The 17,239-nt window shown below is 42.2% G+C and overlaps 3 protein-coding genes across 5 annotated transcripts; 2 read left to right on the forward strand and 1 right to left on the reverse strand.

Annotated features, from left to right (window-relative positions):
• Positions 1 to 1,944: 1,944 nt before the first annotated feature.
• On the reverse strand, positions 1,945 to 4,890 carry LOC124260801. The gene is made up of 2 exons (XM_046695118.1): positions 4,519 to 4,890; positions 1,945 to 2,396 (listed from the first exon to the last, which is right to left on the reverse strand). The coding sequence occupies exons 1-2, from the start codon at positions 4,883 to 4,885 to the stop codon at positions 1,984 to 1,986; spliced, it is 780 nt and encodes a 259-aa protein (XP_046551074.1). The 5' UTR covers positions 4,886 to 4,890; the 3' UTR covers positions 1,945 to 1,983.
• Positions 4,891 to 5,178: 288 nt separating this feature from the next.
• Positions 5,179 to 9,980, forward strand: LOC124261050 (protein PELPK1-like). Its single transcript, XM_046695374.1, has 5 exons — positions 5,179 to 5,234; positions 7,795 to 8,075; positions 8,174 to 8,470; positions 8,503 to 8,733; positions 9,943 to 9,980. The coding sequence occupies exons 1-5, from the start codon at positions 5,179 to 5,181 to the stop codon at positions 9,978 to 9,980; spliced, it is 903 nt and encodes a 300-aa protein (XP_046551330.1).
• Positions 9,981 to 10,216: 236 nt separating this feature from the next.
• On the forward strand, positions 10,217 to 17,096 carry LOC124260808 (SAYSvFN domain-containing protein 1-like). 3 transcript variants are annotated; one of them, XM_046695135.1, is made up of 3 exons: positions 10,217 to 10,371; positions 15,270 to 15,666; positions 15,751 to 17,096. In XM_046695135.1, exons 1-2 carry the CDS (start codon positions 10,252 to 10,254, stop codon positions 15,636 to 15,638), a joined length of 489 nt encoding a protein of 162 aa, XP_046551091.1. In that variant the 5' UTR covers positions 10,217 to 10,251; the 3' UTR covers positions 15,639 to 15,666; positions 15,751 to 17,096. The 3 variants fall into 3 exon arrangements, with proteins under 3 accessions (XP_046551091.1, XP_046551099.1, XP_046551084.1); XM_046695143.1 differs by having other exon boundaries at positions 15,779 to 17,096; XM_046695128.1 differs by having other exon boundaries at positions 15,270 to 17,096.
• Positions 17,097 to 17,239: the final 143 nt, after the last annotated feature.

A 17,239-nucleotide genomic window follows, 5' to 3' on the forward strand; every position in this document is an offset into this window, starting at 1 on the left:
AGTCTTAGCGTTAAGGTGACCGTAACTCCCATACCTTTACATAGACTTAAGGTAGTCTTAGCGCTAAGGTGACCGTAACTCCCATACCTTAACATAGACTTAAGGTAGTCTTAGCGCTAATGTGACCGTAACTCCCATACCTTAACATAGACTTAAGGTAGTCTTAGCGCTAAGATGACCGTTACTCCCATACCTTAACATAGACTTAAGGTAGTCTTAGCGCTAATGTGACCGTAACTCCCACACCTTAACATAGACTTAAGGTAGTCTTAGCGCTAAGGTGACCGTAACTCCCATACCTTAACATAGACCTAAGGTAGTCTTAGCGCTAAGGTGACCGTAACTCCCATACCTTAACATAGACCTAAGGTAGTCTTAGCGCTAAGGTGACCGTAACTCCCATACCTTAACACAGACTTAAGGTAGTCTTAGCGCTAAGGTGACCGTAACTCCCATACCATAACATAGACTTAAGGTAGTCTTAGCGCTAATGTGACCGTAACTCCCACACCTTAACATAGACTTAAGGTAGTCTTAGCGCTAAGGTGACCGTAACTCCCACACCTTAACATAGACTTAAGGTAGTCTTAGCGCTAAGGTGACCGTAACTCCCATACCTTAACACAAACCTAAGGTAGTCTTAGCGTTAAGGTTGTTTTGTACAACGGAACCCTGGTACTAGACAAGGTATTCCTGATACACAAAGAACTTGATGTGAACTTGATTCCTAATATCACTGACATACATGTGACGGTGATTGATTTTCGCTGAGGGTTGGAGACAAGCAATCAAAATGTAACCTCTGTATTGAGAGCGAAAGTAATATTGGAAATAGGGCCAGTCAGCGGGGATATTTATACATAATGCGCCGTTGTTACTAAAATTGTAAGGGGTATTACTTTATTCATACACGCGTCCTTGCTCGGTAGGCAATATAGCGTTCCTGGTCGCGGATAATGTCCACGTACCAGCACGTCCCAGAAATTAGTATACTGTCAGAGCAACACTAGGGGGTTACCATTTGCTAGGTTATGTGTGCGTTTCTTCAGGAAGTGGCAGAATATATCTTGCATCAAACCCTACCATTCAATCCGAAATGTTACGTTCTATTTTGACGTCCCAATACCGCTATGTCCAGTGTCTGGCAACAAACACTTGATTGTAACCGGTTCTCAATTCGACATGACAATAGTTCAGCTAATATAGCATACGACTTTATGGACAACAACTTCTTGGTTACTGCATTAAGTCCATTGTTATCCACAAACTGGTAAGGCCGCCTCCGTGGTGTAGGAGTTAGAGCGTCCGCCCGGAGAGCAGGAGGTCGCGGGTTCGATCCCCGGCCGCATCATATCAAAAGACGTTAAAATATGGTACTTGTTGGTCCCTGCCTGGCGCTCGGCATTAATGGGTACAACAAGGACTAGTCGGCCCTGAGTCAGTATAATGTGTCTGAGCGGAGTATTCATGCTTAACTGCGGCATGATATCTCAGTGAGCTAGCACCATAAAACCAGCTTAAGTCTGGGCTAGTACAAGCAGCTACACATACATCAGCGAAATATTCTCAAGTACCACGTTAAACCCCATTTCCCCTCACCTCCCCTCACCCATAAGTTGTATGCTTTGTTACTGACTCACCAACTTCTAAATGCCCATCAAACAATTAATAGTTCAGCTTCTCTCAAACTTGTGATACCTACAAGATAACCTAGGAAGGTATTCTGGATATTTTGTTTATCTCTGACATCGGAGAAATGTGTAGGTTTCTTGATAACATGTTAAGACATCCCTGTTTTTCCAAATGGTAGACGGGTACAACATGTGTCACTTTCGGTTGTTCTCCTCCAAGCTGGGGCATGTGCTCTAACTGCATCGCGCTGTATAACCCCCGTGCACCCCAACCCCGTACACGCAGTGCAATCATGTGTACATACACGTTGAGAACATGTGATCAACTTTATTTTGAAGTTGTTCAACTGAGTTAAAATAGCCTGACTCCCATAAAACTGGTAAAGTACTGACCGATGACAGTGTCAGTTTGAGAGATATGGTCTATAGTTACATACACCCTGGATCCGACCAATAACTCCAAAATAGCAAATGCCGTTCCCGAACCGGACTTGGACCCTGATGTTGTGGTCGCAGCAACTGTCGCCTCTTCTAGCCTCAGGTTCAGGTTGAAACTCTTCATGGTGTCTCCTGCGTAATCGTTGACTCCGTTAATCAGAAACAAATACACCCCATTGGTGGGGGCAGTGAAATTTCCAGTTGTGGAGTTGTAACCTCCGCCGACGTTGTATCTGGTGTCGTTGAACTTCAGTACATCATTTTCGGAGAAGTTTGCTACTTTGTAGTTAGGAAAACTTACATCGAAGTAGACTTTCGGATCTTGCTCTGCCGAGGAAAGGTGAAAAGGGTAAAGCGTCCTTTGAGGAAATGGCCATGTGAAGGATGACATACAAGTACTTTAATTCACAACCCCAAATCATATCTGAATCTATGACTGTACAGATATGTTAACTATCAGGCTGCAAAATAACGCCATTTACACATTCTTGTATTGAATTATTCTACATGACAGCTTTGCATACAAAATATAGACGTATGGTCATGTGATAAGGTTCACATACAGAATATAGATGTATAGCCATGTGACAACGTTTACATACAGAAGATAGACGTATGGTCAAGTGATACTGACTGACTGACTGAGTTTAGTTTTACGCCGCTTTTAGCAATATTCCAGCAATATCACGGCGGGGAACACCAGAAATGGGCTTAACACATTGTGCCCATGTGGGGATGGTCAAGTGATAAGGTTCACATACAGGGTATAGACGTATGATCATGTGACAACGTTTACATACAGAATATAGATGTATAGCCATGTGACAACGTTTACATACAGAAGATAGACGTATGGTCAAGTGATAAGGTTCACATACAGAATATAGACGTATAGCCAAGTGACAACGTTTACATACAGAATATAGACGTATAGCCATGTGACAACGTTTACATACAGAATATAGAAGTATGGTCATGTGACGTTTACATACAGAATATAGACGTATGGTCATGTGATAAGGTTCACATACAGAATATAGACGTATGGTCATGTGACAACGTTTACATACAGAATATAGATGTATAGCCATGTGACAACGTTTACATACAGAATATAGACGTATGGTCATGTGATAAGGTTCACATACAGAATATAGACGTATGGTCATGTGACAACGTTTACATACAGAATATAGACGTATGGTCATGTGATAAAGTTCACATACAGAATATAGACGTATGGTCATGTGATAAGGTTCACATATACAGTATAGACGTATAGTCATGTGATAAGGTTCACATACAGAATATAGACGTATGGTCATGTGATAAGGTTCACATGCATAATATAGACGTATAGCCATGTGACAACGTTTACATACAGAATATAGACGTATGGTCAAGTGATAAGGTTCACATACAGAATATAGACGTATGGTCATGTGATAAGGTTCACATGCATAATATAGACGTATAGCCATGTGACAACGTTTACATACAGAATATTGACGTATGGTCATGTGATAAGGTTCATATACAGAATATAGACTTTGGACTATGTGACAACATTTACATACAGAATATAGACGTATGGTCATGTGATAAGGGTCACATACAGAATATAGACGTATGGTCACGTGATAAGGCTCACATGCAGAATATAGACGTATGGTCACGTGATAAGGCTCACATGCAGGATAAAGACGTATGGTCACGTGATAAGGCTCACACGCAGGATAAAGACGTATGGTCACGTGATAAGGCTCACATGCAGAATATAGACGTATGGTCATGTGATAAGGTTCACATGCAGAATATAGACGTATGGTCACGTGATAAGGCTCACATGCAGAATATAGACGTATGGTCATGTGATAAGGCTCACATGCAGGTTATAGACGTATGGTCATGTGATAAGGTTCACATGCAGAATATAGACGTATGGTCACGTGATAAGGCTCACATGCAGGATAAAGACGTATGGTCATGTGATATGGCTCACATGCAGAATATAGACGTATGGTCATGTGATAAGGCTCACATGCAGAATATAGACGTATGGTCATGTGATAAGGCTCACATGCAGGATAAAGACGTATGGTCACGTGATAAGGCTCACATGCAGGATAAAGGCGTATGGTCACGTGATAAGGTTCACATGCAGAATATAGACGTATGGTCATGTGATAAGGTTCACATACAGAATATAGACGTATGGTCATGTGATAAGGTTCACATACAGAATATAGACGTATGGTCATGTGATAAGGTTCACATACAGAATATAGACGTATGGTCATGTGATAAAGTTCACATACAGCATATAGACTTTTGACTATGTGCAACGTTTACATACAGCATATAGACGTATGGTCATGTGACAAGGTTCACATACAGCATATAGCAGTCATATGACAGTCCTCAGTGAATGCCCAAGTGTACATCTTACCTAAATGCGTTAAGCGAGTCTTGACACTTTCCAAGTTCACAACGGAGCTGACCACAGCTTGGACTTGTTTGGTGACGCTGGCGAAATCTTTGCTTAACTTCTCAAATGACCTCTCAGACACATTTCTGGCAACCTCATCAGCTGTGGTTGACGTGTTGAGCAGCCCAACATCCTTGTGCAATATCGTGACTTCATCAGCAAGGCCTTGTAAAGTGTGAAGATGCTCAGCGCTTTCATTAAACAAGGTATCGATGTTAACTGTCACGTTTTGAAGTTTGCTGTCAAACGAAACACCAAGGAGTTTGTTTTCTTGTTTTCTTTCTTGCACCTGAACTTGAAATGAAGAGTTCAAATGCATTTGCTGCATTTTCAGCACATACAGTGTCTGCGTCAGTTGTTGGTTTTTTGAGAGACTGGGTGTTCCCTTGTTGTTGTAGATCCATGTTGCATGACGCTAGCATTCCGGACAAGTTGGTGACCTTGTGGTCAAGGTCATTTCTCTCCAATCGCTCTGTGAGGATACTGTTCTCCAGATACGCATTCTTCGCTTTAAGATCTGCAGCTTTGATTTCCATGTCTGACATTTTCTTTAAAAGAGTAAGCACATCACCTGATAATTGAAAATTCGAGTTTTGAAGAAGTTGCAGATCAGTCTGGATCATGGAAAGGGCGTGTGCCGCATTGTTCTGCTGCAAAGTCTTCAACGTTGCCTTCAGGTCGGTGTTTTCCGTTTTAAGAGATGCCACCTCGCTAACCAGATTGTACATCTCGTTTTGTAGTTGTATCATGTTTGAGTTCAGAAGCGACATTGCAAGGCTGTCGACGGTGGTGTTTGGCGTCCGTGTTGTCGTCCACGCAGGAAGGATGGCTTGAAGGAAGAGGAAGGGAACTACAACATTCATTTTTCAGCAGCCAGATTGTTTGAGCTACACACGTCATGGAACTTTCTCATATTGTGTAACTTTCCAAGAGACTGGACACCTGTTGCCTTGTCTTATCAAGAATTTATGATTCAAAACATGTAAATTTAGTTCATAGCTACTGGTCAACGCGTGTAGTTCATGGTCGTTTACAGGTGGTCTCTCTATTTCAATTTCAGCTTTATTCAAATATAATGCTAATGCACGCTAATTAAATCTGAAAACGGATTGAGCGCTTTAGGTACCTGATCTTCATCTACGAAGCTCCTGAAGGGACATTTGCGTAACCAAAATTAAAAAATAATCTCGTAATAACGACTTTTATTACCTACGAGGGTGAAAATATCGGGGTTCATAGTTTTCATACCATGCCCTAGGACAAAATATCAGTTTGTCATGGTGACGTGACGTCATGTTTCTTCTATGACGTTGCGTTCTACATGCGGCGACGGCGGGTAGCCAGCGTATGTTTGAAAGTAGATTTGGGGTTATTTTCCTCAATTTGACGACTTCGGTAATTAATACTAAATAGAATATTATATTCGTGCCAATATCCTACAATGTAACGACACAAGTGCCTAAATATCGGTATATCCCTCGCTCTCGCTCGGGAAATACCAACATTTTGGCACTCGAATCGTAAACATAGTATGACATAGGCACTCATAATATCCTCTATATAATCCCGTTATAACGATTTTAAATCTCGTTATAACGACTTTTAAATCTCGTTATAACGACTTTTAGTGGCCTTCGTCTACTTCTGAATTGGGTCTGTTTGAACATAAACTCTGTCAAAAAAGAAACGCAACCCCTGTCCTCAGATATGAAAAATTCGTTTGAATGAAGTTATTGCTTCCAAACTAAATTTTATTCGAATGTATTGAAATGATACACGTAATTAATGAAGATTACCATCCAAACAACTGCATTTGTACGCATAAGTGTATTTTATTGCTTATTCCGTCACAACGCATGAAATGACCCTCATGGTGACTTCGCACAAAAAAAACACATGCAAATCATGAAAATGGCAGTTAATGTAGGGTGTATAAAAGCCCATGTGCTTCCGTATTATATTCATTCATTTGTCGCCGAAAAGCTGTGTTAAAAATGCCACGATTGAGTGCTGCCGACCGAAATATCGCCATTGGTCGTGTTCAAGCCGGAGAAAGTTTTGGAACTGTTGCACGGCACCTAAATGTTCACAAAACAACGATATCCCGACTTTGGAGCCGCTACAACAACTTCAATTTGACCAACGATCGCCCGAGAAGTGGAAGGCCAAGAATCACGAGCCCCTTCAAGATCGGTACATCCGGGTCCATCACCTGCGTAATCGGCATGCCCTACCAACCGTGACTGCCACACAAATACCAGGTTTGAGGAGAGTGTCAGCTCAAACGATTAGGAACCGTCTGAAAGAAGCGGGTTTACGTGCCTGTAGACCAGTTGTTGGACCTGTACTACGCCCCCTACATCGACGCCGACGACTCAGGTGGTGCAACAACGTAAGGATACGGACTTTACAAAACTGGAGGCGAATCTGGTTTCTGATGAATCACGTTTTCTTTTGCAACGTCACGACGGAAGACAGCGTCTGTATAGGAGACGTCATAAACGTTTTGCGCCCATCTGCGTCCGACAGGTGGACAGATTTGGCGGAGAAAGCGTCATGGTTTGGGAACCATCTCATACAACCAGAAATCAGACTTGGTGATCGTTCCAGGAACCTGACAGCCCAACGTTACATCAACCACGTGTTAGAGCTTCACCTTCTCCCGATTATTGACCAACAGACACAGATTTTTCAACGGGACAACGCCCGGCCTCATACTGCACGTGCAACAATGAACTTTCTGCAGAATTCCAACGTCAATGTCTTGCCATGACCCTCTAAATCACCAGACCTCAACCCTATTGAACACCTGTGGGATACTCTGGATCGACGCGTACGTCAACGTCAGCCGCCGCCACAGACGCTGCAACAGCTCGCCGTTGCACTGCAGGAGGAGTGGAGAGCCATTCCCAGGAAAGAATCCGGCGTCTTATCCGTTCTTGTCCAAGGAGATGCCGTGCAGTGATTGCAGCGCGTGGTGCTCATACGAGATACTGAGAAAGACGCCCCCCTGGTGACAAACTGGTGTCTGTGAGATGACTTTTGAAATGACAATTTTAAACATGCCCATCTGGGTTATTATTCTGCCAAATTTCAGACTTCTGTCTTAAATAATAAAAATGCCGTGTCGTCCTAAAACTTCAGATCAAAATCTCTAAAATACAGGGGTTGCGTTTCTTTTTTGACAGAGTTTAGAATTCATGGTTTCGACCGACTTGATGAGCCTCTGGTCTTTAGAGTCCTGTGTAACATCCTTGCTTACCTTCCTGATCCCTCCATCGAAGATGGTAGTCGCATCCCAAGGTTTGCGGTTGGGAACTGTGAGAAAATCAATGTGTCACAGTTCCCATCAGGTGCGAAAATCAACTTGTCACAGTTCCCATCAGGTGAGAAAATCAACTTGTCACAGTTCCCATCAGGTGAGAAAATCAATGTGTCACAGTTCCCATCAGGTGAGAAAATCAACTTGTCACAGTTCCCATCAGGTGAGAAAATCAATGTGTCACAGTTCCCATCAGGTGAGAAATCAATGTGTCACAGTTCACATCAGGTGAGAAAATCAACTTGTCACAGTTCCCATCAGGTGAGAAAATCAATGTGTCACAGTTCCCATCAGGTGAGAAAATCAATGTGTCACAGTTCCCATCGGGTGAGAAAATCAACTTGTCACAGTTCCCATCAGGTGAGAAAATCAATGTGTCACAGTTCCCATCAGGTGAGAAAATCAATGTGCCACAGTTCCCATCAGGTGAGAAAATCAACTTGTCACAGTTCCCATCAGGTGAGAAAATCAACTTGTCACAGTTCCCATCAGGTGAGAAAATCAATGTGTCACAGTTCCCATCAGGTGAGAAAATCAACTTGTCACAGTTCCCATCAGGTGAGAAAATCAATGTGTCACAGTTCCCATCAGGTGAGAAATCAATATGTCACAGTTCCCATCAGGTGAGAAGATCAATGTGTCACAGTTCCCATCAGGTGAGAAAATCAATGTGTCACAGTTCCCATCAGGTGAGAAAATCAATATGTCACAGTTCCCATCAGGTGAGAAAACCAACTTGTCACAGTTCCCATCAGGTGAGAAAATCAATGTGTCACAGTTCCCATCAGGTGAGAAAATCAATGTGCCACAGTTCCCATCAGGTGAGAAAATCAACTTGTCACAGTTCCCATCAGGTGAGAGAATCAATGTGTCACAGTTCCCATCAGGTGAGAGAATCAATGTGTCACAGTTCCCATCAGGTGAGAAAATCAATGTGCCACAGTTCCCATCAGGTGAGAAAATCAACTTGTCACAGTTCCCATCAGGTGAGAGAATCAATGTGTCACAGTTCCCATCAGGTGAGAGAATCAATGTGTCACAGTTTCAATCAAAAGTGAGTGAGTGAGTATGGTTTTACGCCGCTTTTTGGCAATATCACGGTGGGGGACACCAGAAATGGGCTGCACACATTGTACCCATGTCTTGAATGGAACCCCGGTTATCGGCGTGATGAGCGAACGCTTTAACAACTAGGCTACTCCACTGCTCTTCCACCAAAAGTCGTTATGACGAGATTTAAAAGTCGTTATTACGAGATTAAAAGTTAATCAGCCAGCGGCCCGTTTCACAAATCGATCGTAGCGCTACGACTGTCGTAAGTCTATGTTAAAGTATGGGAGTTACGATCGCTTTGTGGAACGGGCCCGGAGATTTACAAGTCGTTATAACGAGATTTATAAGTCGTAATTACGTGATTATACGTCACGTCAGAGGTACAGATAAGCTGCGTATCTGCGTAAATTACGCAAATGTTTATGAGAAAACGCAATTCCTATTAAGTCTATTGCGTACAAGTACGCTTGGAGTTTGGTAAATACCCAATAAATGTGATCTTACATGCGTACAAACAAAAATGTCAAATCTTAGCTTGCGTAACGGTGGATAAAATAAAATAACTGCGGTATACTGAGAGGTTCTATTTCAGGACATGAACTTGACAACCTGCAGTCTTTCTTATCGTTTCTCATATTAGAGATCAAATATAAATAACGAACACTAACATTTAAACTTTTTTATATTTGTAAAATTAATGGAAAATGGAAAAATACCCAATTGAGTTTGAGTGAGGTGAGTACAATTTATTTAGTTACTCAAAGGAAAATTAGGATACCCAATTGAGATGAACACAAGCGAGTACATAACTCAATGATCCAAAAAGTTATCTGTAGCTCTGTACGTCGTTATTAAAACGAGATTATAAGTCGTTATAACGAGAATATTATTATTATTTAGTTTTTGGATACGCATATGTCCCTTCAGGAGCTTCGTATTTATCTGATGGTGACCAGTAAAAAGAAACTAAATATCATCTTGCTATATACTTTTTCTCCAAATGGTGACAGGTACAAATGTTACTGAGAACTGCGGAACTCTGAACTAGTCAACTTTAGTATCCAAGCGGTTTTAGCAACGAAACATTTCGTTTTTACACACTACAGGCTGTGGTACAATACTGGTTAAGTGGTACAATACTGGTTTCACCACACTTAATACACACAGAGCAGTATAACAGTGTAACGAATAATACTGAGCCTAAGTTTACTTAGACTGTGCGGCCAGCCTACCGTAAAGTATTGAGCACTTTCATGGTTTCAAGTTGATGAGCGGCCAAAGGGAGGTAACTCTAATTATCAACGTCATTGTCAACAAACATGGAAGAGCAGCTGGCAGCCTATCGAGCGAAGAAGGCGAAAGAAAAGGAGGCGTCCAAAGGATCATTGTCTTCGGCAGTTTACAGCTTTACTTCAGGAATTCTCAGCTCACGGAAAAGGGTAACAAACGTAATAATGATGTATGTAGCTTCAAAGCTCAGCCACATCGGCACTGGGGTGACGGCTTCCGTCATCTTTAAAGTTTAAAGATGACGTGTATAAAATATTTACGTGTTGTTCAATAATAGAATAGGATCAACCACCTGTTTCCCTGTAAACGCCCTTGACCGCTACGCATCTCTTGTTTTTAACCACCTGTGGTTAAATTGGGAATTATTAATAGAACAATGGTTGTTTTGACAAAAATATACTGAATGGAACCACAACAGAATATGTTCGTCCACAATCCAACCCTTAACCCCACCCTGGCAAACATTCTCTAGTTGCACCAACTCAGGTTATGCTACTGTTAAGAGCAGGAAGAGGTCACGAGAATGATGATATATTCTTGTCAGATGTTTGATTGACATTGCTTGAACATAGGCAAGTAAAAGTCTATATCCGTCTACGACTTAGAATTTTAGTTACATGGTCCATATATCGTCACCCGTAGCCACAGGATATGTTTTGAACAAACGTTTCATGACTACTGATGATGCTCATTCAGTTCCAAAATCAGTCAAGCGTGATTAATTCTACAGGTATCCTAGATCTAGATTACAAGTCAATTGATGTGTTTATAGTCCAATTAAGTCAACATGTTTATCTTCCAGTAGTTATATAGTGGGGGTTCTATTACAGGGTACCCTATTGGTTTATTTTGGTTTAATTCCGCTCCCAGCACCCAGTAACAAATGATCCCCCAAGCATGAGACATCGTTCGATGTTCCCCCTACTGTTGACTACAACGGTGTCCATACGCGTAAGTCGTGACGCCATCGATGGCGATCCATTGTTTGTGTTCATGGGCGACACCGACGTCTTGTTGAGGGTGATGCCATATATCCTATGCTTGTTACTTCTCAATGCATTCATTTGATGTTTGAACGTTTGATTCTTGAAGAGAGCTTGTTTGAAGAGGGTGTGTTTGATGTGTTGTTTCACGACATATTTCTTGATCCCTTTGGCTTTTTTTTATTTCGTCGTCGGCTTTTTTAATGGAATACATCTTAGGTCTTAACCCGATGTATCCCGCACTGGGTGTCCCAGCACATTCATCCTTCATCTTGCTGAGGACCTTTTTATTCGTTTGGTTGTGTAGGGCGTGGTCTGGGGGTAATCACTTGTATGGTACAGGTGGATGTGTTTTGCCATGTCCTCGTACATGTCCTTGGTACGAATTTCTAACAACAAGGAATCCGTGTCGGTATACACCACACCACATCAATCGCCGTATTGTGTCTTAAATTTATTATAATAAAAGCCATACATCAAGTGTTTGGATAAATCGAGAATGCTCATCCCTGCGTAGACAGGCCGGTTGAGCTTGATATGGCTTTTAGTCATGTGTAGAGCTGCCAAATCATTGTTGAACATTTTACTTCGGTTAAAGGCTCGACTCGCTATGAGTTTCCTTAGTTTTTCCTCCTGGTGTGATCTGACTAATTTCACGTTGACATGCTTACTTAAATTCTTCATGTTTTTTCCAAATACTGAGTTGTTCATCAGTTTGTAGAGGTTTTTCTCAAAGTCGCTCGTGGCTTGTTTTCTCAGATCCGTATTCAACCGAATGTAAGGTTCCATCCAGGGACTTTGATGAAACATCAGAACCCGATGTATTTTGGTGAGCTTCATTCCCAGTGATAAGTACAGTTGCAGATTCCGATAGTGCACGACTTATTTTTTCTTGTTCATCAAGTTAGGTACGACTTTTTCCATGTTAGCCAGTTTGTTATCTCCCAACAAGTTTCGTTGATATTTGGACAACCATTCGCGATCGACCATTAATCGTTCGGGGCCAGCGGATAACTGTTGTGGGAGGCATGCAATTCTTTGGGATAGTCCAAGTCCACTTTGAATATGTATCCTCTCTCAAAGTTTTCGGGGATAGCCATAATGTTCTTCATTTTAAAATGCTTGCGATCAACCCACTCGAACCAGCCCGTGGGCAAAAGTTGACTCATGGCCGAACCATAGAGATTATTCGCATCCAGATAGAGGAGATGGTTGGAGGGTTGATTTGGATTATAGTTTTTCCTATATTTATGATTGGCTTTTGTGTAGCGTTTCGATACCATAGAAATCCCGCTGCGCATTCCTTTCTCGATAAACAGGTGCATGTCGTAATCCGTTAACTATTCCAATTTGACTCTTGTTTTCTTCAAGAGAGCATCCCATGACAGACCGGGGCTTGTGTAGTACCAAGCGGGGTTGAGTTGATATTATTTCAAACACATCTTTCTAAAAATTTCGAAGATGTCGGCAAGTAGTAGCACAATCTTCCTCACCAGCAAAGACCGAGTCGCTGCATCAGTGGATCGATTGGTTATAGCGAAGGTATCGTTGGCTTTCACCAAACTGTCGAGGGATGACAGGAGAAACTGGGCATTGTGGATAAATCTCAGGCTGTTTAACGAGAAGGAAATGTATTCTTTCCATGTTATTGGGGATGCACTTGATGTCGCCATCGACCTTCGAGATGGCCTTCATGATGAGGTGGGCATCGTAACGTCTGAGGTTGTGAAACACCACGGGGATTTGTATGGTTTTGGGATTGATTCTAAGTTCAAGTTACAGCTTTGTGGGCGGCGCCTCTGTATTGACCGGTGATGTGACAATGATCTCTCACGGAATTGGCTTTAAGGGGGCCATGACATACGTGACAATATCTAGTTCGTTGATGAGCTCGCTCATCCTCTGGTGTCATATCCATGGGGCCGGGGTCCACCAAAGCTTTCCTGATTTTTTTCTCTTCGTTTTGTAAGTACGTGAGAAACGTTTCGGCAGCGTCATGGCCTCGGTAGATCATGGGCTCTTTTGTTTATCCGTCGCATCGGACGACCACGTACCCGAACCCGCAAGCTTCATGTTCCTGCGTTTTGTACGTGAAACTTTGTTTGGTCGTGTTGGGCAGGTCGTGGTCGACCTGTCTGATAAGGGCTTCGAAGTCAGTGTAGATAACGTAGGGTACAGGCATTTGATGTTTGTGGTTGATAAATTTTAAGATGTTTTTCTCTTCTTCAGGCATGTCGATCGTAACAGCAGTCTCTCCCACACTCTAGTTGTTTGGCGCGACTGTACCCGTGCAGACATCTCTCGCAAAAATACTTCTTCGCTTTGTGAGAGGATTGGTCGTACAACAGCCTGCTCTAACTTTTAATCGCTGCGTAGTGAAATTGATCCTCTTTTCCGATCAGAAATAAATTGATTCTGCGCACGGTTTTATCCTGGACAGGGCTTATCCTGTGCACAATAACCCTATACCCCTTGTGTCCAAACACGTTGAAGAGTAAATTGTTTTGCTTTTTGAATCTCGTCCAGTAGGAGATGGATGTGAGGCGCTCTACACTGGTGAAATCGAGCCCAGATTCCTCCAGCGTGGGGTAGCTGTAACGCCTGCTTGGATTACCTTGGGGTTTAAATAAGGCAACTATGGGAGCCACCACCGCGCAATAATTATTAAAATCATTCCCTTTGGTTTCAGGGTTAACAATGGCCTTTTTTCCCCTGAAATGCTTTGGTACCGGGAAGTAACATCCGCCTTTGAACGGCATGTAGTTCGCTATATCCACATAGATGGTATCGATACAACCAACCACCCATCGGCTAGTGCGGAGCAAACCGCGACAATGTTGGTCGACATCTTGTCTAGGCTGGACAACGACAACGAAGAAGAACTCTGGGAGGAAAGCGTTGAGGAGGAGCAAGAAGAGACGCATCTGGATGTCCAGAAGGTGCGACAGATGCTAGAATCGGTCCAAAAGTGGACCTACCTTTCGCTAGCCGACGTGTTTCTCTGGAAGGTTGTGCACATGACCTGGAAGCACAGCACACCGACTGATATACCGGTCGACAGACAGGCTGACGAGAAGACAGAAACGCCCAAACCAGTTTCCATGGCCAAACCCTGGGACCCCTTCCAAATGTACTAGGATAGAAGAAAAAAAATATCGAGAGAGCTGCGATAATTTTTCTTGGAATTGGAAATATAGAACTATATAATTTGCGGGTAGTATTCTGTTCTGCATTCCCTGCGGGACTATTTGTTATTAGTTGCCATCTTCCCACCCCATTGGCAGCAGATACAATACTTGTCGAAACTCCTAGTGCCTTGCAGATTTTGAGGCTCCTATAAACATTAAAAATATTTTGGGGGGGGAATTCACCCCCAATAAACCTTGCAACACAAACTGTCCAAGAAACCTCACTCGGTCAGTGCTCATATATGAGCACTGGCGTGACCTACAACATGGGGCTATCTAGGCCAGTAGAACGCTCATATATGAGTGCTGGCCTGACCTACAACATGGGGCTATCTAGGCCAGTAGAACGCTCATATATGAGCGCTGGCGTGACCTACAACATAGGGCTATTTAGGCCAGTAGAACGCTCATATATGAGCTCTGACGTGACCTACAACATGGGGCTATCTAGGCCAGTAGAATGCCCATATATGAGCGATGGCGTGACCTACAACATGGGGCTATCTAGGCCAGTAGAACGCTCATATATGAGCGCTGGCGTGACCTACAAACCTCACTCTGCTCACTTGCAAAAGTTTCTTCCGCTATCCCTACTCGAACGCGAGACGCTGGAATCAAAGGCCAGCACTCTACCATTACGCTGGCGGGACGATTGGTGTTAACACGGCGAATTCAACATGCCTAAGCTGGCGAGCTAGTCTATTTTTAGCATATGGACACCGTTGTAGTCAATAGTAGGGGGAACAGTTTTTACTGGGTGCTGGGAACGGAATTAAACCAAAATAAACCAATAGGGTACCTTGTAATAGAACCCCCACTATATAACTACTCTTCCAATTCACAACAAATGTTACCCATTGTTATTTCGTCCTGCAGGAAAACAGTCCTCAAAGTGTACATCAGCAACAATCAGCAACAGCTGCCCACACAGGAGGTTCTGTCACCATATCTACTGAAGGAGACATCATCACGGAAGAGAAACCATTCTTCTCCACAGAGACGATACTGAAGATTATCCTGTGGTTCTTGCTGTGGGGAGTGTTTGTGGAACTGGGGTTTGGAGCTGTATATTTCATTGTGTCTTTGTCCATCATACTATATAGGAACACAAGGACAGGTCCTAGACGGGATGGCCGCCTCAGTGCATACTCTGTGTTCAATCCAAACTGTGAGAGATTGGACGGGACATTCACTGCTGAACAGTTCGAGAAGGAACTGAGACATGGCGCAGGTTCAGTTCATTGATGCTGTGACATTGAGGGAGATACAAGGGTTGTTGCCATGATGTGAGACGTGATCAGTTCTTGCAGTGACATTGGGCATGATCAGTTGTTGCCATGACATGGGGCGTGATCAGTTGTTGCCGTGACATTGGGCGTGATCAGTTGTTGCCGTGACATTGGGCGTGATCAGTTCATTGTTACTGTTAGATGAACAAGGGTTGTTGCTGTCACATGGCACAATATCAGTTCATTGTTACTGACTAACTGGTTTACTGACTAACTTTCTGCAGTGCACATTTTAGTTTAAGGTGTATGTTATTGATAATTGTTAGCACTTGCTCTACATATGTATTGATACCATGGTAAAATTGCAATACATGTATATACAAAAGACACATATGCAGTATGGTTCAAATGCAGCACTGACATAGAGGTACAAAATAAAGGATTCTCGTGTGCTGTATGAAATTTCTGTGCAGCATGTGGTGTATTTGTTGTCATTTCTGTACTGATTTATCTTTCAAGCTGTATTTTAAGTCTTATTTGTCTCTATTTCTTTTCATGTATTTTTAGTTGGATGACATGCATATCTTGTGAAACAGGTAAATCACTATTCTTAATGAATGGCCAGTTACTTATCCTCAGCCTAAAAACTCCAAAGATTAAAAAGGAAACTTAAAACTTGGAGTTCTTCATGGCACAAAACTCAGAATACTTACTGAGGATGCATTGAATAGAAAAATATTTGCTTTGCAGAACAAACATCATGGCTGCTGTTACACATGGTTGTGACTAATGTATGTTTTATCTGGGCTGGTGTATTGTCATGCTTTGTACTTATCTGGGCTCATTGTTTGGTGATACGAATGAAAAGCTTAGGTTTGGATTTATTATGTGCTCTTGAAAACCTTTTCAAAATCATTTCAATACAATGAATCAGGGATAGCTGGAAAGATTGATAATTTAAAATATCTTCCATGGAAAGAACTAGTCATGATTATATGAATTACATGAAAATTGGGTGATTTATAAGATCATACATGCACTATTGTGATGAAATAAAGTGTTAATTTACCAAAACAGACTTGCGCCAAAAACGATGGGCAATCAGTTCATGCATGTCACCAGTCACAAGGGACATGACAAAAGTTGATTTCTTTTGGATGTTCTTGTTCAAAGTTACTATTCCAAATAATTATTGATAATCGATTGATATTAAGATAACCATCAATAGCCAGCTTTGCAAAATATGCTAAAAGAATATGATTAATGAGATCTCAAAATCCTGCAATGATTCAGTCAAACAGTCCTAACCTGACATGCTGAGAAGGAAAATGTGTGCACTTGTAAATACTTAAGTCGGTGTTGCCAAACGTCTTTCATGTCAGAACTGGTGGATGACATCATGAATCAGTCTTGTTATATTACTTCATTGGTGTGAAGGTTTTCCTCATATGTAAATAAACAGCTTGTGTATCCATTTGCAACTTGTTTCTATGGCTACAGCCAGTTTTGTGACTTGAAGTGATGTTTGGTTTAACGACGCTCTGTGCTTATTTCCAGGATGGATTGGTGATGACAATTGTAAACCAGACCTCATATAAAGGAAGTGATGTTTTAACA

The sequence above is a fragment of the Haliotis rubra genome, unplaced genomic scaffold (genome assembly GCF_003918875.1).
Source record: "Haliotis rubra isolate DU_JTF1 unplaced genomic scaffold, ASM391887v1 Scf119, whole genome shotgun sequence".
Classification (NCBI taxonomy): Eukaryota; Metazoa; Mollusca; class Gastropoda; order Lepetellida; family Haliotidae; genus Haliotis; species Haliotis rubra.

Excerpts from the sequence above, each read along its gene's own strand:
- LOC124260801 (XM_046695118.1), bottom strand. The coding sequence starts at position 4,885 with ATGCAGCAAATGCATTTGAACTCTTCATTTCAAGTTCAGGTGCAAGAA. Across the intron at positions 2,397-4,518 it reads GACTCGCTTAACGCATTTAG|AGCAAGATCCGAAAGTCTAC; the intron begins GTAAGATGTACA and ends TTTCCTCGGCAG.
- LOC124261050 (XM_046695374.1), top strand. The coding sequence starts at position 5,179 with ATGGAAAGGGCGTGTGCCGCATTGTTCTGCTGCAAAGTCTTCAACGTT. Across the intron at positions 5,235-7,794 it reads GTCTTCAACGTTGCCTTCAG|AGTCCTGTGTAACATCCTTG; the intron begins GTCGGTGTTTTC and ends TCTGGTCTTTAG. Across the intron at positions 8,734-9,942 it reads CTTGTCACAGTTCCCATCAG|GTACAAATGTTACTGAGAAC; the intron begins GTGAGAGAATCA and ends AAATGGTGACAG.
- LOC124260808 (XM_046695128.1), top strand. The coding sequence starts at position 10,252 with ATGGAAGAGCAGCTGGCAGCCTATCGAGCGAAGAAGGCGAAAGAAAAG. Across the intron at positions 10,372-15,269 it reads TTCTCAGCTCACGGAAAAGG|GAAAACAGTCCTCAAAGTGT; the intron begins GTAACAAACGTA and ends TTCGTCCTGCAG.